This window comes from Lytechinus pictus, chromosome 18 (assembly GCF_037042905.1).
Source record: "Lytechinus pictus isolate F3 Inbred chromosome 18, Lp3.0, whole genome shotgun sequence".
Classification (NCBI taxonomy): domain Eukaryota; kingdom Metazoa; phylum Echinodermata; class Echinoidea; order Temnopleuroida; family Toxopneustidae; genus Lytechinus; species Lytechinus pictus.
This window is the reverse complement of record NC_087262.1, coordinates 7,520,037-7,541,162: the sequence shown is the minus strand read 5'-3', so window position 1 is coordinate 7,541,162 and position 21,126 is coordinate 7,520,037. Positions and strand designations below refer to the sequence as shown.

The following is a 21,126-nucleotide window of genomic DNA, read 5'->3' as shown; positions in this document are numbered from 1 at the left end:
TATATTGCTTTACTAAGAAATTTACTTCAGTTGCATTCCAATAACCTATTCTTATCAATCAAGATTCCAAAAGTCTTCTTAAGAGTTGGGTTACAATCAATTTTATGATTGATTAGATACTAGTTGACAGTTTATGGCATACTTCTGTGTGTGGAGGTGTCGTGGCACAGTGGATAAGTCTCCGGACTTTTAACCACAAGGTCTTTGGTTCAAATCCCACTGCAGCACTTGGGTCCTTTTGCAAGGCATTTATCTACATTTGTTACTCCCCATCCAGGTGTAAATGGGTACCCGGTAGGAAGAAATATCTTGAATGCTTGAACCATATTATTAAAGTGCTATATAAAATGCTGCATATTGTTAATATTATTTTATACTAAAGGGTTTCAATGGACAGATATTATCTTTTGAGCCAAGCAAAATAATCATTTTAATCTTTCTATCTTTGTCTATCCAGGGTGACATCATAGATCTGGTTAGGAAGATCGATGCTAACTGGTGGGAGGTTCGTCATGGTAACAAGGCTGGTATCGTTCCAGTGGCTTACCTGGATGTCCTCAGAGAGCCACATCAAGGTATGCTTGTCATCTATTTAGTGTGTGGCTGGTGTTGGTATTGGGATAGGTTTTGGTGTTGGTGTTGAGTGATAAGAGGGCTTTTAAACTTCGCTTACAGCTTACACTGTATGTATCGATAGCCCATGACAATACATCTTTGCCAACGCATCTTATTTTGGGGTGATGAATCTCTGATAAAAAAGATATCTGGGGAAATCTCATTGTACAGAATGCAAAAGACGTTTTTGTGGCCGGTGTTGGTGTTGCCAGAACACCATTAACAGATTTTTTAACTCTGTTCTTGAAATCGTCCAGTGTTGATCTCTAAATTGGTGTAGATGTTGAGTGCGAGAAGAGCTGCTGAACTGAGCTTCAATACTGTGCTAGATTCAGAAAGATAATACCGATCATGCCATGGAAAGTTCAATGCATCTATACAATCAGTGTTATCAATTACAATGTTGATATCGGGTTGGAGTTGAATAGAATTGGTTGGTGTTGGTGTTTATGTCGAGCGTGAGAAGGGCCAAGTGAGCTAGGTTGAGAAAGACAATACCGTTCAAGAATCTGGGGCCCGTCTTACAAAGAGTTGCAATTGATCCAATCAATCGCAATTATGGAAAGCCAGGAACATCAACATGTATTATGCATGTTAATTCAATATATTTTCTTACTATGATGTATATTTATGCATTCATTGTTTTCTTGAAAATTTGCTGTGCTTCTCTTTGTTTACAAAAGACATTGTGCAAATTTTCCTGTAGAAAAAATTATGACACTGATGGATGTCCATAGAGTAACGATTGATTGGATCAAATTTTTGTAAGACGGGGCCCTGATGTACATGTACATTGGATTACCACAGGAAGATATATTGTCATGAACTCTTTTGCCTGTCGTGGTTACCTCCAGTGCCGTATTATTTTTGGGGTGCAACCTTAAGGGGGAGTTTGCAAGGACTTTAATAATTCAACCCACAATAACAGAAGTACGCAATTGAAAATATCATGAATTGTGCATTATTATTTTTTTCAATCTGCTAACCAGGGATTTCGTCGCCTGTACCAAAGTCTCTTATCAGCTCCAGTTCAGGGCGTGGTCCACTGAGCCCCACGCCCCGATCCCCCTCTGTTCAGGCACCAAGGTCTCCCTCCGCCCAGGCACCCCGGTCGCCTTCCACCCAAGCGCCCCGGTCGCCCTCAACCCAGGTGGATAATCCTATCCAGTACACCAGCCCTTACCTGACGGACACGCCTGCGGTGGGTAGATCGCAGCCTTCCCAGCAGCACCGGCCGGGTCAAGGGCCACGGGATGGTGTGCAGAGGGGGATGCAGCCCGCAGGTGGTAGGCAAACTCAGGTACGTATTATCAACACAGGATCTTTTTAATCTTCAAATTGGCAAGGCAATGAAGATTTCAAACCACTATGTATGAATTAAAAAAAAAAAAAAAATTGAAAGTTACTGTTATGGTAACTCTGCCATTCAATGGTAACCATGGTAACATTGCTCAACAGCCAGTCAAAATGAAATATTACATGTGATGAGTTACCACTGGATGGCAAAGTTTTATATTTCAATTCAACTTCATTTCTACTATAAAAAAAGTCACCATGATAGCAGTTACATGTACCTTTATTCAATAGGGCCCAAGAGTGACAATGATTTGGGTTATATTTTGTGGTCGAGTGGGTCAAAGGTCAAATATCATAATGATCAGTGATGATAAGATAAAACAGTTCATTCGTGTAATCGCTCATAGATCCAATGAACAAGCTTGATTTAAGATTGATTCATGTATGCATGTGGGACTGACATTCTGTTTACATCTTGATTAGGTATAAGAAGTTCTACATGTACATTTCAGAGAATAATAACGCAGTTCTTGTATAGCGCATTATCACATTATGTCATAACGTCCCTATGCGCTTCCAAAGGACTTGGATATTATTACCCTGGCTTTAGCCCCGCAGCCTTTTACAGCGTGGTGGCATTTCAAGGAAGAAATTCCTGCCCTGTACCCATTCACCTCACCTGGGTTGAGTGCAGCACAATGTGGATTAATTTCTTGCTGAAGGAAATTACGCCATGGCTTGGATTCGAACCCACGACCCTCTGTTTCAAAGTCAGATACTAATCCACTGGGCCAAAACGCTATAAGAATGCATCTTATAAGTCTTTCTCTTTACAACCACAGGTTGTTCGATGTTATTTGATAGCTTGTAAAAAATGTTCTATTGTTTTTTTTTTATTCTCTGTTTAGAATGCTGGCTCTCGTCAAAGACTGCCTGATGGTGAAAGGTATGTAAAGGCTTTAAAGTCACTTGAATATTGGTAAATTTTAAAAGTGTCTGTCACTGTTCCAATTCATTACTACAATGTACATAATATGAGTATGTACTGTATGTCCTTAAAATTCTATGGTATGGATGGTATTGAATTTAAAAAAGGTTTGTTGTATGTTTTGTATGATTTTGCATGAACAGTTTTTTTTTTTTTTTTAAAGATAAGTGTTTAAAGTGTCATAGGTAAAAGAACCAGTACTGAGGGAAGGTGAGCTATAAATATTTATGATATTATGGAGCTTCCTTCTGTATGTTTGATGACCGACTAATATATTGATTATATTAACAGTCCCAAGTTGTCCATTTACTTGTCTGCAAATTTCATGTTTCTCTTCTTTTGTTTAGAAGATTGAAAAGAAGGAACACTTTTTTCTCCCCTCTGATATTCATCCATCATTACTTTCATACCCATTCGCCTTCTTGTTTTTTATTCCATTTCAGATTCCGTGCAGTGTATAGCTACAAGCCTGGCAACGATGATGAATTAGAGATTAGGGAAGGGGAGACGGTGGTTGTCATGGAGAAATGCGATGATGGCTGGTTCGTAGGATATTCGGAATCAACGGGACAATTTGGTACCTTCCCTGGAAACTATGTAGAGAAACTATGTAAGTTATCATAAATATTTTCTATGAAATGGCACAATATTATCCATGATATGGGGGCTGTTTCTTAACCCTAAAATGGCCGGGGGGGGGGGGGGGTTGATTCAACCCCCCCTCAACATTTTCTGCAATCATTCCGCCGCACGAAAATTTTTGACCGTGTCACTCGCAGAGTCTCGCTTTTAAGTCTCGCGCATCTTTTGAGACCAAATTTACGACGCCCGGGAAAGCGGTTTCAAAATTACGCAACATTTTGTAAGTGCATGTCAGACCAAAAATTGTTCAAAACGTGATTTTGTGTACAAAGTCAATGCAAATTGAGTTTTCTCATCTTATTCATAAAGATATGATTATTTTTACTTTAAAGCGCTGAAATCAATTGATTTTAGCATAATTAACATAATTAGCATAATTAACAGCCAAAAAAGCCCGGCCTAGTTAGGGTTAAACCAGTGGTGACGAGGCCCCCGTCTTACAAAGAGTTACATGTATGATTGATGAAATCAATCTCAACTGTATGGAATCCATCCCTACCATAATTTTTCCGACAGGAAATTTGCACATTCTCCTTAGTAAACAAAGAGAATCACACCGAATCTTCAAGAGAACTGTACATGTATGAATATACATCATATCTAGAAAATATTTTGAACAAATTTGCATTTTAGATGTTGACGTTGCTGGCAGTCCATAGTTGTGGTTGATCAGATCAAACGCAAGTCTTTGTAAGACGGTGCTCTGTTCTTGCATCGTAATGATTAGGGGTTTCAGTCTGCAGGCTTTTTGCTGATTTCAGGCCTTGGCAACTTCCCATTGCAGGCTTTGTACTATACAGAACAGATGGGGCTTTAACCCTATCTAGGCCGGGGGGGGGGGGGGGGGGGAACGATTCGCGTAATATTTTAGCCGCGCGAAATTTTTTCACCGCGCCGCTCGCTGACTTTTTACTTTCAAGTCTTGCGCAACTTTTTAGACCAATTTTCCGTCACCCGGGTACGTGGTTCCGAAATTACTCAACCTTATGTAAGTGTATGTCAGACCAAAAATTGCTCAAAAATGTGATTTTGTGTACAAAGTCAATGCAAATTGTGTTTTTAACCAAAAATCATAAATGTATGATTATTTTTAGTTTTGCTGGTCTAAATGTATATTTTTTATGCTTTTTATGATCTCAGAAGAGTCCCCAACAAATTTCATTAAAAAACAATGAAAAACAAAAGGTCGAAAAAACAAAGAAATACATAAGAAATTCCAAAAAACAATATAATACATAAAATGATTTGATTTCGCAATTTTGTTGATGTACACTTGCTAAGAACACCACAAAGAGTTCTATACCAAAAATTAGAACATTTGGAGCTAAATTTAGGGAGTTAGAGGAAAAAGTATGATTTTGCTTACTAATTATGCATAAATTAGCATTATTACTTAACGGCAATTCGCATGAAATAAATTACTATACAATTTTGTAGATCATGTCTGAGACAAGCCGTGTGCCAATTTTCGGCGCGATCGCGCGGCCGAGATCTCCCCCCCCCCCCCCCCCCCCCCCCCCCCCCCCCCCCCCCGTCCATATGAACTCCCAAAATACCCCGGCCTAGATAGGGTTGAAATGTCCTGGCGTCTTTTCAGGCCTAGTGACCAAACTTGCATCCCTGAGTGATATGTCTCTATGCACATAACATGTAGGTAACTGAACACCTAAGATCATGTTAAAGTTGTATATAATTCACAAACAGCAGGGCAATTCCATGTGTGTCTGACCCTCTACTAATAGTAGGAGCTTCCTGAAGTGGTCTGTATCTGTTTTCTAGTTCATATGAAGTGGTGGTGGAGAAGATGATGGTGAAAAGGATGATGATGACAATGATGATGATGATGGATGTCGATGCTACTGGTGGTGATGGTGGACATGATGATGATGAATGTCGATGCTGGTGGTAGTGGTGGTGATGACGATGATGATGATGGGTGTCGATGCTGATGATGATGGTGGTGGTGGTGATGATGACGATGGTGGTGGTAATGATGATGGTGATGGTGATGATTATGGTGAGGATGAAAATGGCAATGATTATGGTGATGATTGTGATGACGACTGTAATGATGCTGCTGATGACGATGATAATGGTGATGGTGTTATTATTATGATGATGAAGTTGATGATTATGATGATGATCATGATTATGGTAATTCTGATGATCATGATGGGGCATCAACCCAAGCATTATTTTTATGTACAAGGTCAATAGGATATGAGGAATAAAAATGTGTTTCATAGACAAGAGAAACATCTATTTTTTTCAACATGTGTACCAACAATTTTTTTTTAAAGTTACAGTTTAAGGAGGAACTCTTTAGATATCATTTAACAAGGCCCATGATGTCATGATGAAATCATTGACATTACATGCATATACACCTCACATGATTTATGATGCCATAAGGCTATCTGCTCAACTTGGGACGGGGGGGGGGGGTATGATGCCCCCTCGTTAGCCTAAGTGTGGCAATGTACAGTATCTCAACATATCAGTCTTTGCAAGCACTATTCTTCATGTCAGTGATATTGTACTCCTTATCAGACAACTTTGAATAAAACCGTAATCGTATTTGCATTTAAAACAAATGAAAACTGTTCTTTATAAATGATTTTATTTTATTATGTAAAAATAGATTTACAAGTGAGCTAAATGATTTTTGATTGTTGATAATAAATGTTAAAATGCGGCGTATACAGTCATCGTTTGAAAGACCCTTCATGGAATTGACCCCTGGATTTTATTGATAATGTTGTTGAGCTTTGTCAAATCAAGTCTGAATGACGCTTTATGTAATTGTAATAATTCAGTGTACATTAAATTTTGCCACCCCCCCCCCCCCCCACTCAGGTTAATCATAATAATGTCTAATTAATGAAATTGGTGTCCAGTAGAACATTCTCTTTTGGCTGTTCATATCATTGTTTAGTCCAAAATTAAGACATGGTCCATTTACTTCACAATCCTTTTACATGGCTCATTGAGTGTTCAGTGCTCTCTGTTGTTAACAATAGTTTGAACTAGAAATCATGGGGGTAGTAATTGAGAAATTGGTTGATTCAGGTGGGTTAATGACCCATCAACTTGAATAAGATATGAAGGACTATAGGTGATAATCCACACTTTAGCTGATATACAGAAAAATGATTAATCAACGAATATGATTTCATGGCACATGTAGTTACCAGATGCCTCTGAAGCAGACAGGACATCTCATGCACATGTTGCTGACACGGAGCCATGTCACTTTAATAGTCTGCAGGCACAGACCCTGATTGCAATTTGAATCAACAATTGGGTCTTGAGACAAAGACTATCATGAATACAACTTGTCTAAATTTCAGAGCGTGGGAGACCTTCAGTACAAAGGTCCGGTGAGCGCATTTGGGCTGCTCATTCAGACATGTTTCTCAAGCAATTGAAGGGTTCGCGCAGCAAACTATGTCTATGTATTGCATTTAAATGCTCATATCACTGATATTTCAACAAAAGAATCTCTTCCATAGCTGATGGGAATACCCTGTCAGCCTGTTTTATGTTAAAGTCCTTCAGCCAAAAAAATGTGTACTTCAACTTTGATGCCCGCAATTAAATGACCAGTCAGGTGGTTTGAAGATCCAACTTAAGATATCATAGGTACAGATTGTTTCTCCTTTCTTTAATCTTCAAGTTTTGCTTGTAATGCGTGAAGCTTGAGGCTTCCCTACTAACACTGACAAGAATTCATACTGGAGTAGACAATGCTTGTTGTTTTGAAACTCCGAGTTTAGCGATCATTAAGATTAGCGAAGCCTTTTGACAAGACCTCGCGACTTGGCCATATTCCTCGTCAAGTAGTGGCTGAGACGAAACTAGCGGCCGACGAAGAGGATTGGCGCGACTCGAATGAGTGCGAGATCAAGCGACTTCAGTCGTGAGGCCTTTTGGAACTTGGAGGAGAAGTGAATATATGAATCATTTATGAGCACGCTGATGCGCCAATCAGCACCGTTCGTGCTGATGACATGAGACCTGAACGTTCACTTCTGTGGTACGGGGTCATACAGGGTTCATTGAGCTGAACGATACACGCTGATTGGCCGCTATCTGAGAGGTAACAATCGCGAGTCAGAAACAAATGGTTAGCATGAGAAATCTGTAGTCAGGTTCCTAAAGACCCTGCGACTGGACTCGCAATCCTTGCATTCACCTGGGGGGGCGTTTCATGAAAGGACTTGTCGGACATTTTATCCAACTAGTCCCATTTTATCCGACAGTTACCATAGTAACAGTACCTCTCAGCCAATCAACATCAGAGAAAGATGTCAGATCTGACAACTTGTCGGATGAAAATGTTGATGAAACGCTCCCCTGGCCTTTCGCGAATAGTCTTTTTTCCAGTCGGTAGGCATTTGATATAAATCTCATAACAAACACAAGCCTTTGTTTAAAGGCTAAGATTAGGGCTGAATCAAACTGACCACAGAACTACAGCGGAGTAACTGAGAGTCACAAATGGACAGAACAAATTGGCAGTACCCACACCATAGGATTAAAACAGTATGGGCCGATGAATTAAAATAACAAAATTTTGAAATCCTTCTCGGTATTCTAATTTCATTGATCTACATGTACTTGATTGTGATTAAAGGTTTGGAGTTTTTGTGAAATCATTTGAATGTAATATAGATACAGAAAGTCAAAGTCCACCGTACACCTTACGATTGGTCTGCGACCCAATTTTGGAATAAAGTGTAGAAGAATTTGATGCAAATATTGAGAAATAGAATATCTTACTGTTATACACTCTAAATCATCATACAAATGCGTACATTCAAATCTGTGACCATACATGTAGTACCATCCTTATTAGACTTAAAGCAAATTGTATATACATGTAGTCGTAATGACACCATAGGAAATGTATGATTGGCTATGATTTGAAATCAGTTTGGTATTTACTCCAAAATAAAAGCTCGGAATGATAAACAATTGTTATAGTAGTATTCTTACAGTTAATTTGAACCTCAAATACAAAGATACAGTGTACTTTTCATTCACATATTCAGAAAATGAGCAAAATACGATTTGTTCCCAAATCAAATCATGGATCAAGGTATGCGGAGGCCATTAGAGTGGTTGATGTTCATATTTCATATTCACGTTTGGTGACCACAAATTTCTTATGCCATTTTTAGCTCATCCGGCCCAAAGGGCCAGATGAACTTATGGCGTGGCGTCCGTCGTCTTGCGTCTGTCGTCCGTCCACAATTTCAAAATGCTTCTTCTTCGCCATTTCAATTCTGTTTGCTTTATATGATAGCACTAGGTGGGGGATTCAAAACTTCTACACAGAATTTTGAAATTCATTAAATATGCTAATTTATGCGTATTTTTCAAAATTCACAAAAAATGCTGCTTATTCTTTGTTGACCAATTTTTAACTTTTTGCTTCCATCTGGTAGAGCTTCATGAGGTTCACCAAACTTCTACACAGAATTTTGAAAATTTGACTAGAACAATTTTTATGCTAATTTATGCGAAATTAATTTATTCATATTTTTTAATATTCACATGAAACGCTCCTTTATTTGTTGACCGATTTTGATTTTTTTCTTCCATCTGGTAGAGCTTCATGAGGTTCACCAAACTTCTACACAGAATTTTTGAATTTGGAGTAGAAAATTATTTATGCTAATTTATGCGAAATTCATAAATCACAGAAAATGCCTCTTATTTATTTATCTGTTGACTGAATTTCAAAATGCTTCTTCTTCGTCACTTCAAGTCTGATTTCAACTCTGTTTGCTTTATATGATAGCATTAGGTGGGGGATTCAAAATTTCTACACAGAATTTTGAAACTCATTAAATATGCTAATTTATGCATATTTTTAAAAATTCTTATTTTTAAAATTCACATAAAATGCTTCTTCTTTAATTGATTTTGATTTTTTTTTCTTCCATCTGGTAGAACTTCTTGAGGTTCACCAAACTTTTACACAGAATAATGACATTTTCAGTGGAAAATTATTTATGCTAATTTATGAAAAATTTATTCATAAATCACAGAAAATGCCTCTTTTTCTTTATTTGTTGACTGATTTTGATTTTTTCTTCCATCTGGTAGAGCTGCATGAGGTTCACCAAACTTGTACACAAAATTTTGAAATTTTGTCTAGAAAATTATTTATGCTTAATTTACACATGTATATGAAATTTATTCATAGATCACAAAAAATGCTTCTACGTCATTTCTTCTTCAATTTCAATTCTATTTCCTCAATTTATGTCACCAATATGATTCACTACAGTGTCAACTGGGCTGAAATTAGAATTGTGTTAAATTTCGTTGCGAGATGCCGGATGAGCTCCACATCATTGATGTGCTAGTTTCTTTTTTTTCACTGGTGAGAGACATAGGAAGGGGAGGAGGGGGAGCGAGAAATTGAGAGATAAGAGAAAGAGAGATTGTGTGTGAGGGTGTGTGTGTGTGTGTGTGTGGAAAGAGTAATGAGAGAGAATAGAGAGAGAGAGAGACAGGGAAGTCAGAGGTGGACTGGTGATGAAGACATCATTGGTGCTTGTTTATTTTTTTGATTATTTCCCACGAAGCTTAAAAAGTCATAATCAATTCACATCATTAAATGTACCCTTTGTTACTTTACTCTGTTGACTTATGGAGCACATGTGCCAGATAGTGAAGAGTGTATCATGATCCATTCATAAAAGCTTTGAATTGTTACCCACCACCTGTATGCATGTGACTCATGTCTCTGCAACATACATAAATTGAAAAGAAAAATAATGAAATAGATCAGATGCTTGAAATTGAAAGTCAAAAGGCACCAATGAAAGCTTTCACACTTCATTTCATTTTCCCCCTAAATTTCTGTATTCAATTTTCATAGAAATTTGCCCTTTGATAAAACAGGCCTGGATAAAAATTGATGAATGAGAAGGAAAGCCGTGCATGCCTGATTTGATTATAATGGAGATGCACTGATTTTGGAGATAGTTTGATAGGGATTTGCTTGGGAATTCATAGCTTTTAGAAAATGGTAATTCCAAAATTGAAGAAAAAAACACCAAGAAATATCGGGGCACAGTTCATAAAAAGATATACAACTATGGTAACTTCCATGGTACATGTAACAGGCCATTTCATGCAATCATAATGCACATGTAGGAAGCCATCATAATGGCAAATTGGCCATAACCTTAATCCTAAAAGGCCCGAGGGGGAGTGGAATCCGCCCCCCCCCTCAACATTTTTTGCGATTAATCAGCCACGCGAAATTTGTTGACCGTGCCACTCGCTGACTTTTTACTTTCAAGTCTCGCGCAACTTTTGAGACCAAATTTGCGATGCCCGGGTACGCAGTCACGAATTTACGCAACATTGTGTAAGTGCATGTCAGACCCAAAATTGCTCAAAATCGCAAATTCATGTACAAATCCAATGCAAATTGTGTATTTAGCCAAAATTCATAAATGTATCATTATTTCTACTTTTACCGATTAAAATTAATTAATTTTTCTTGTTACGATCAGAATTAAGTCTGCAACAATTTCCATATTAAAAAACAATAAAAAACAAAAAGTAAAAAAAACAAAGAAATACATAAGAAATTAAAAAAACAATAAAATACATAAGAAAAAATTTGCGATACCAAATTTTTTTTGGATGTACATTTGATCAGAATCCTTCAAAGAGTCTGTGAATAAAAAATAGCAATTTTGGGGCCATCATAAGTTAATTAGAGCAAATGTTTTTATTTCATGCATAAATTAGCATAATTTATTCATTAAAAAAATCTTATTTTTTCAGAAAAATTAATCATACAGCCTTGTAGATTTTATCGCACATTACCACTGCAAATTTTCGCAGCGCTCATGCGATCGACCGCCGAGATTTCTCGGCTGTGAGATGGGTCCAAATAACCCGGCTCTTTTAGGGTTAAAGGGGAATCCAACCCAAATAAAAACTTGTTTTTAGAGGAATAAGAAAAACCAAGTCGATAGGTGAAAGTTTTAACAATATCCGACAAGTAATAAGAAAGTTAAGAATTTTAAAAGTTGTAAATATTGGCAATCACTATACCCGTCGAGACCATTGTGTTTTATCTAATTTTCTCCTTTCCAACACAACATTTTATGACCAAGGCTGGATTCCTCTTTAAATCTATATGAAATAGCTAGGCCCCCTGAATTTAAATGTGAAAATACAATGTATGTCTCAATAAATCGACCAATGTTATGACTTATGATGATGATGGCGATGATGATGATGATGATAAAGAGGGAAACAGTGAAATTGGGGGGAGGCCGGCAGACATAGCAAGTGTCTTGCAAAGAGAGAGAGAGATGGATAGAAAGAGAAAAAGGCAAGAAAACTAAAAGAAAGATATGCATTGAGAGAGAGATGGGGAAAAATGAAATACATATAATATTGGCCTCACCCCATGCCATTCATATACTATATTACAGTTTGTTATTAATTATGCACTTTTCTCTGTGTCATTTTGTAATTTCAATATTGATTGATGTGTGGTATTGTGGTCATGTCTGCGGAAATTAACAAACAGGGTTAATCCGGCTTAACAAATTCACCACACATCTTGCTGAATGGGTCTCTTTTTTCCTATTTTTCTAAAGTGGAAATTAACAAATGATTAATTGCATTTGAGAATTGTGTTGAAGAAAGATTGTGTTAGGAAGAAATTATATTTTATCCAGAATTAAAATGAAAATGATGAATTAGTAATCAATGCAGGTGTACCATACTTGTTTTAGTATTTTTTAATCCTTATTGTATTATAGAAAGCGATGTTGATGATGATGCATGTTGATGATGAGGAGGGTGATGATGATGATGATGGAGATGATTCAATATCTAAACATTTAAAGTACTTAGTGTTCCTTTTTATACTTTACATATATGATATGCCTTTATTGTTTATATGTAATTTCTGCTCTAACTTTTTCATTTTCTTGTCTTGTCATTTCTCTTATCTTCTCCCCTTTCATTCCCTCTCCTTTCTTTCCTCCCTTCTCTTCTTTCCTCCCTTCTCTTCTCTCCTTTCTCTTCTCTCCTCCTTTCTCTTCTCTCCTCCTTTCTCTTCTCTCCTCCTTTCCCTTATCTACTCCTCTCTTCTCTCCTTTCTTCTCTTGTGTCTCATCTCCTTTTTTTCTTTCCTCTTTTTTTTTCTTTTACCTTTTATCTCTTTTGTTTCTTCTTTCATCTCCTCTCCTCTCCCCTATCCGGCTTTCACCTCCTTTTCTTTTCTCCACTCTTCTCTTCTTTTCTCTCCCCTCTCCCTTCTTCTCTCTCTCTTCCATCCATTTTGTAGAACATGCATGGAGGAGGAGCCCAAACGACCTGCCTATCTTGAATGAATATGATGCCAAATACAAGATGGAAGCCCGACAAAGCATCTTCATCATTGAATTTGCAGTCAGTGTTCATTCAGGTTTCTGGGACACCCTGTACTCCCTAGACTACTGCATGCCAATGTATAATTTGAAGCTACACGATTGGACATCCAAGAAAAGTACAAACTTCAATGTGCATAACGTTTTGTTGCACTACCGTGTACCTGTGATGCCAAGTTTGAATCTTCAAGTGTTTCACATGAAATATGAAGCTTTAGCATACATGATTGTCGTGAAAAAAATGATGGTGAACCGTAAACCTTCTCCACGTTATAAACTCCACCATGCAAATCTACAAAGATCATCGAAAAAAACTGTTTTTTTTTTTTTTCCAGCTCCCCTTATATACCAGTTTCTTCTGCTTTGCTTAGGGTTGATTGTATCAATGCAAGGAAAAAAATTACTCTTTGGAAATAAAGTTGTACTCATCAAATTGGTGGAAATCGATTTAGGCAATTCAGTCACATAAGTTTACTAGCAATGTTCACCGCATTACATGCATTGGGCTTTTCACCAGTTCATGCTGTGTATTTTTCATAAGTTTCCTTGATAAACACATAAGAAGAGGCATTATGGTAGTTCACTTTGTCTTTATGAAATATTGAAACGCTGGTGTACATTCAAGAAGCGATCAAATTTTTTCATGGGAATGATCTTGTGTGTCATTGATCCTTTCCCATCTACAGAAGCTAGGTGTCACATATCTACAAGTCCATGGGCAAGAAAAGAAGTAAAGAACTCTATTCTAGATATATCTATTCTGTTCGATTAAACTTAAAGCTTGAGAAGTGTTGTTTGGGGAGTTTTTTTACAAGAATTTTAAGAAAAAGGAGAAGATAATTGAATAAAAAATATTTTTTGTGAACTGCATGAAAGTCTTATTTTTGAAAAGTCTCATTCTAAAGTTTTGAATCTTCTAGAGTTTTTTTAAAAAGAAATATCTTAGCTTTAACATGGGTGAGCAGTGTTTAAACCGAATGAGTAATATATTTCATATTTCATCTGTACATTGTATATTTATTTCAGAAAATGATTTGTATTACCAGTATACGGCATATCAGGAATGCAAGTTATTACATATTTGCAATGCTTATTTTCTTAGATATGGTTTTCCTTTTTTTGTGATAACCTCACTTTGCATGTATCTATCTATATATTTATACAATTGTATAAAGCAGGCAGATTCATGTGTTTTGTTTTACATCCGCTGTATTAAAGTTTTGTCTGAGACTTGTTTATTTTTTAATGTCAAGTGAGTTGTTAACTACTAGACGCCTTTTCTCACATTTGAACTGATACTTTAACATTTTGGTTCATATTCCCAATTTCAATTCATCAACCAAAATTAACCAAATATGTAATTGATTATTTTAAGGGAAATTGGGTGTCTACTGTATGTATAAAAAAAACGCTGATACAGGCTTGATATATTGCCCATGCCCTGCCTAAATGTCTAGTACTTTTACACAAGGTTATCAAACTGAAAGTATCCCCCTTTCTCTCTCTTTCTCAAATCCCCTTTCCTCTCTTTCTCTGTCTAATAAATGGGAATAAAATATATATCATGAAACTTGTTGTGTTTTAGGTACTATTTTCGTGAACCATTTCATTTTATTCACAGTACAAAGTCGGTAATTACTCAGTACTAATTTTCTGTTGGTAAATCAGCTAATAGGGAACTTCAGTACTTCTTTGCACACATGTATTTCATATCCCATTTCATATTCACTCTACAATGGACAGTTAAAATCATGAGCATGAAAAATGAGATCTACTTCATTCATTTCTTATAAGTTAGTAACTTGGGGTATCTAAGAATTCAGAGTTTTGAAATCAGGTTTGATTTATACTGAAACTAAAATCACTGTCAAAACTATTTTAAATGACAACTATGCAATGAGATTTATTAAAAATATATATTTCATTTATTGATCATTAATTCTTGGCCTGTCAGTAATCTCTCAGTATGTTTATTGTGTATTCAATCATCGCAATGTAAGGGTCTTCTGTATTCTACGCATGTTTGAATGGTGTATTGATTTTATAGAATTTATATTCATATTATATATTAATTTGTGAGGTGTTATAGGAATTGGTTATTTAACCCAACTCAGCTTAAAATTATTTAGATTATTTCACTTTTGTTTGTTGTAAAGCTCCTTTTCATGAGTTCATTCTCTAAGCACATCTGCCAATCATCGCATTGAAAATCATATTGGACAAATTTGACTATTGTTAAAATGTAATTTACAGAGGAGAAGGATTTAATTCTTGCAATTTTCACCAATGTCTTTCTGTGAAATTGAATCATGAGTAATGTCCCGTTGTGAAGTTACACCTCTAAATGTATTTTGATTTTGCCTAGGATTTTTTGGAAACCCATGTAGATTGCTTAAGATGTGTCCCTAAAATTGCTGGTAATTTGTGATGTGTACAATGACTTGCAATAGGTCAACTAGATGGAAAACAAAAAAAAATGTACTTTTCAATTTAAAAAGAAAAAGATCTTTGGGTAAAGTATTTTCATATGAAAACATTTACTAAAACTTTTTATGAAGGGGAGTTATAATTCTGAAAGTTTGACAAGACGTAAACATATCCCATGTTTTATATACCCATTTCTGACGGCCCTCAACAAAGGCTTTATGAATCGGATTGTGGGTGCATCTTGACAAATTAAATTATCCTACTGAGGGATTATTTTCTTTATTAAAGGACAAGTCCACCCCAACAAAAAGTTAATTTGAATAAAAAGAGAAAAATCCAACAAGCATAACACTGAAAATTTCATCAAAATCGGATGTAAAATAAGAAAGTTATGACATTTTAAAGTTTCGCTTAATTTCACAAAACATTTATATTCACATCCAGGTCGGTTTGCAAATGAGGAAACTGATGACGTCGTCCACTCACTATTTCTTTTGTATTTTATAATATGAAATATGAAATATTCTAATTTTCTTCTCATTGTCAAGTTAAACGACGATTAATTCCTCCCTGAACATTTGGAATGAGCATTGTTTAATACTATATGGTTCAATCAAATTGGTCCTTATTGTCAAATATGTAAAAAATGAAATATTGTATAATTCAAACAATAAGAAACAAAAGAAATAGTGAGTGATGGACATCATCGACTGACTCATTTGTATGTCACTGAGTTGTGCACATCACTGTTTTGTGAAAAATAAGCGAAACTTTAAAATGCCATAATCTTCTTATTTTACATCCGATTTTGATGAAATTTTCAGCATTATGCTAGTTTGATTTTTCTCTCTTTATTTAAATCAACATTTTTCTGGGGTGGACTTGACCTTTAAGGCAGAGATGAGCAATGTTAATGTGCTACCATCATTTATCAAAGAAAAAATTGGTTGTCCAAGATCCACATAGCCTGTCATTTTGTAGAAGCCTCACTGACGGCAACAAGTCATATTGTACATCATGTAACCCTGTAGCGATTTGCATGTGTGAGCATTATCCGTTGCCCCATTTGTAATTTTGTATAGAAGTGTGTTTACATAATTGTATTCTATTGTGATGTGATCGAAATCTAATTTATTCAAACACAATGTACTGGTATATATATATTATGTGAGTGACTGCCTTGTATTTTCAGAGAAAAATCAATGAAAGCAATTTGCTTTCTTGTTTTTAGAGTACTATGTATATTTCATTATATAGAGTTTTATTATAGATAAATGAAATTATGACATAAATGATGTTCAGCCATAGGTTATCTTTGCAACAAGTAGATAGTCACGATTTTTTAAAAGATTTTGCTTTTAACAATACAATTTTGACTGCATATTGCATGATTGTCTTTGTACATGTACGTGGAGTGTGTTTTCTTTGCAAAGAAATAAACTTATTTATAAAAAAGGTGTCTTTTATTGTAACAAATGTATTGAGTCCCTCTATTGCATGGTGTTTTCAATTTCTTGAAAAATTACAAAAATCTATGAAAAAGAGAATTGTGAAATATATTTTGATGAGACTATTAATGGAAGATATTTGATAAATCATATCCTTAAGTGCCTTTGATCAAAGAGAATTCAAAAGGCAGATATCCATAATATTTTATCAAGTATTTGTATTTTGAATATCCTTTTTGTTTTGCCCCATACTCTTTCCCACTTTCAAGCAGTTATTTATTTAGAGTGAAATGTATTAGAAGAGCTCCAAAGATTTGAATATCTCCCCCATTGATATATAAATATAAGGATGATAGGCATGTAGATATCTGTGAGTTGCTTACTGTTATTGAAGAATTTATTTCAATCTATTGAAATGAAAAGAAAACAGCATGGTTGCATTTTTATCACCCCTCCCTCGATTGACATGTTACTTTTGAAAATATACCCCTAACTTATCGGGAAGATTGTATTTAAAGGACAAGTCAACCCCAATAAAAAGTTAATTTGAATAAAAAGAAAAAAATTCAACAAGCATAACCCTGAAAATTTCATCAAAATAAGAAAATTATGACATTTCAAAGTTTCGCTTAATTTCACAAAACAGTTGTATGCACATCTTGGCTGGTACGCAAATAGTGGAACTGATGACATCACTCACTATTTCTTTTGTATTTTATTATATGAAATATTATAATTTTCTCATTGTCAAGTGATACAACGATTAATTCCTCCCTGAACATGTGGAATTAGCAATGTATAATACTATATGGTTCAGTCGAGTTGGTCCCTATTGTCAAATCTATAAAAAATGAAATATTGTGTAATTCAAACAATAAAAAACAAAAGTTGTGCATATCACTGTTTTGTGAAAAATAAGCGAAACTTTAAAATGTCATAACTTTCTCATTTTACATCCGATTTTGATGAAATTTTTAGCACTATGCTAGTTTGATTTTTCTCTATTTATTCAAGTCAGCATTTTCCTGGGGTGGACTTGACCTTTATCTTGTGGGAGATATGTATTCAAGATGATACATTTATGAAATTGATATTTCTTCAAATTCAGATAAACATTGGATGTGTAATGTCAATTGCTTCAAGTAATAGTTACTGCCAAGGTGTATATTGTAATGTCATTTCAACTGCTCACTTAGGCAATTATACAAAAAAATGTTTTAGTTTTTTTTAATTTGATTTATTTGTAAATATCTCATCTCATAGTAAATTTTATTTTTCCTGTAGGATAAAAGTTTGAGCATGCACTAGTTTCGAGATTTATTTGTGTTGATTTCATTTTATAAAAAAATAACAAAGTAGTCATGTTTTTATAAAAAATAACTTATGAATGGAAAGGAATGTTGAGTCATTCAGGAGGAAGTTGCCCCCCCCAACAAAAAGTTACCTTTATTAAATTAATGGACAATTTTAAATTATTGATTGAATTTGTAAGTGAATTCAGCAGTTTACAGTAACGCTGCTTATGGTAAAATGTGAATAAAAAGCTATTATATTTCATTTTGAAGTGAATATAATTGATTTTGGGAAATAACCTCTTAAAATACATTCGCATGAGTGAAATATTCTTTCATAAATGTATGTGTTAAAAGTAACGGAGTGTACATATACACAAATCTTTGACTATTTTTTGTTGGTTCAAGCTGCTCACATTTGCCTAATTTCTGATTAATGTACACATAGTTTTGGAACCTGCTATTTCAGTGTATTTCTATATACTCAATCATGTGACCAGGCACTGTACATAACATAAAATATGCAATCAATTTTACGATTGATTGTGATTATAGGTCCATGGTAGACCATGTACTGAAGTTACAATCGGTTAATTAAATTTGATTGATTTTCTTCATGTTATAAGGTTCTATATTTGTAAATTTATTTGCTACCATGTGCTTATTATGTGGGATTTCACAGCCATGTATCTTTCTTTTTGTTGTTGTTTTATATTTCATTCTATCGCCTTCATTTTGCCCATTATTTTACACAAACTTTACGACGATACACAGTATTCCCATCATCCCATGCTATCTCTTGGGGCTTGTAATTCAAAGACATGCAATCAATATTTAAAAATTGATTATAACCTTTTTTCACATGGTCTACCATGGACATATAGTTGTGATTACTTTTACAATTGATCATATCCTTTGTGTTACCTGGTCCTTGACTGTCGTATGTGGAGTAGTGAAGGATAATGCAGTGGAAATGTTCACTGACATATGCTTAAACGTGTCATACATGTACATGATATTTATTGTGTGTACGTATATTTTCAGTGGTGGGTTGCCATGAACAAGGAGCCATGTGCAGTATTGAAGCACTAAGATTAAAGAATTTCAATTGCCCAGAACAGAATCAGGGGCCGCGGAACCTGGGGGAGAGGAGGGGATGGGCTTTTCTCCTAAATAGTGCAACAAAAACCGTACAAAATGACCATCTGATTGTGATTTTTTGCATGTTCAACCCCCCCCCCCCTCACTTTTGGTTCAGCCCCCCTCCCCCCACTTTAAAAACCATTCTGCGGTCCCTGTATATTAGACATTTTATCATCACATCATCTATCAATTTTTTTGTCAAGTATTACAGTGCCATCTGAGGGAATAGTATATATCAGGATAAATTCATTTTTAAAATAATTATTCTTTTTAAGAGGATATGGTTAGTACAGAGTGCTGGAAAATGGGCCGATGTAATAGGTCCCGGACAGCCATGTATACATGTTGTATTTCTAACATAATTTGAATCGTGATGAAGTTATGTATCAAAAATATCTGCATGAACCATTTCTAAAATGAATGCTTGTGAAATAATTTGTGTGTGTTTTTTTTTTGTCATCATTGGTAGATTTCCTCTGTTTTGAAGTATAAGTGGCACAAGCAGTTTTGGAACCGCAAAGATTCAGAGAGTTTTCTTCAACTGTCTATTTATGTTATGTCTTGTGCTCTGCAACTTGCAATAAAACCCTTACTAGAACACAATCTGTATGATAAATAAGGGATTGTTTGTTTATTTTCTTTGATTAAAATAATAATGATATAGGATTTGTGTAGTGCACGTATCCACCTTGGTGCTCAAGGCACTCCTATATTACCCTGGCTAAGCTAGTCTACCAATTCTGGTGCGCACTGCTTTTAATGGAATTACTTCCTGCCTGTACCCATTTACCTCACCTGGGTCGAGTGCAGCACAGTGTGGATAAATTTCTTGCTGAAGGGAAACACGCCATGGCTAGGATTCGAACCCACGACCCTCTGTTTGATAGGCGAGAGTCAGAACCACTAGACCACGACGCACCCTCCCAAAAGAAAAAAATGGATCCTGCAGAGAAAAGGAATCTGAGCCCTTTTGGACAAATGATTGCGATCAATCACAAATTTGATAAAACAACAATGATTGGTTATTCAGGAGTCTTATGAAGAAAGTGCGCGTGCAAGAATGACGCCGATTGGCCATTTCTGTGTTACGATTGATTACAGTCCTCCCTCTTTGTTACGTGGCTCAGTTCACATTTTACCGGCTAGTAATGTTCTATTCAAAGTTGTCATCCTAGTCAAAATGAAAAGATTGTTGTGATATGATATGACAAGCAAACAAGCGATTGAAGGTTTCTGTGTGGAGTCTACTTTCCCCTCTCATGTTCATTCTCAGTTACTTTTTGTACCAAACGCAAAAGCGATTTCTTATGAAACCAAACATCAATTTTTGATCAGGTCAGACTAGCTTGGTATAGTAAAAGGGTCAATCGACAATGCTCTTGATTTTTTTATATTTTCCCCATGGTCTGCAATCTGTTGATCGACTTCTCATATAGCCTAAGGCTTAACCCATTTGGTCTACTATCAATTTGTTCTAATTACTGTTTAGTCTACACTACCCTTGGTCTAATATCCTAATTTTCTTTTCATATTTTGCTCAGATGGTCCAATTTTCACTTTATTCTCTTATTATTTGTAAAAAGCAAATTTGGTTCATAAACACTTCATCTATGGTAATCATATAGACTGATGAGTGTAGCCTTAACCCTATCTAGGCAGGGGGGGGGCCTTGGAGGCCACTACACCCCCCCCCCCCTCAACATTTCGCACAATATTTTTGCCGTGCGCCCAGGTACGCAGTTCCGAAATTATGCAACATTGTGTAAAAGCATGTCAAACCCAAAAATTACGAAGAAAATTTGATTTGGTATATGACGTCATGCAAATTGTTTTCAACCAAAATCATAAAAGGATTT

General features: G+C 35.6%; 1 protein-coding gene across 2 annotated transcripts in view; it reads left to right on the top strand.

Annotated features, from left to right (window-relative positions):
- The window catches only part of LOC129281607 (sorbin and SH3 domain-containing protein 2-like), a 32,908-nt gene extending 16,025 nt beyond the window's left edge, over positions 1-16,883 (top strand). For both annotated transcript variants that reach the window (XM_064113189.1, XM_064113188.1), the window contains exons 6-10: positions 458-575; positions 1,605-1,915; positions 2,820-2,857; positions 3,343-3,509; positions 12,879-16,883. In XM_064113189.1, coding sequence (XP_063969259.1) covers positions 458-575; positions 1,605-1,915; positions 2,820-2,857; positions 3,343-3,509; positions 12,879-12,880 — 636 coding nt within the window. In that variant the 3' untranslated portion in view covers positions 12,881-16,883. The remainder of the gene's footprint in view (positions 1-457; positions 576-1,604; positions 1,916-2,819; positions 2,858-3,342; positions 3,510-12,878) is intronic.
- The last annotated feature ends 4,243 nt before the right edge of the window (positions 16,884-21,126 follow it).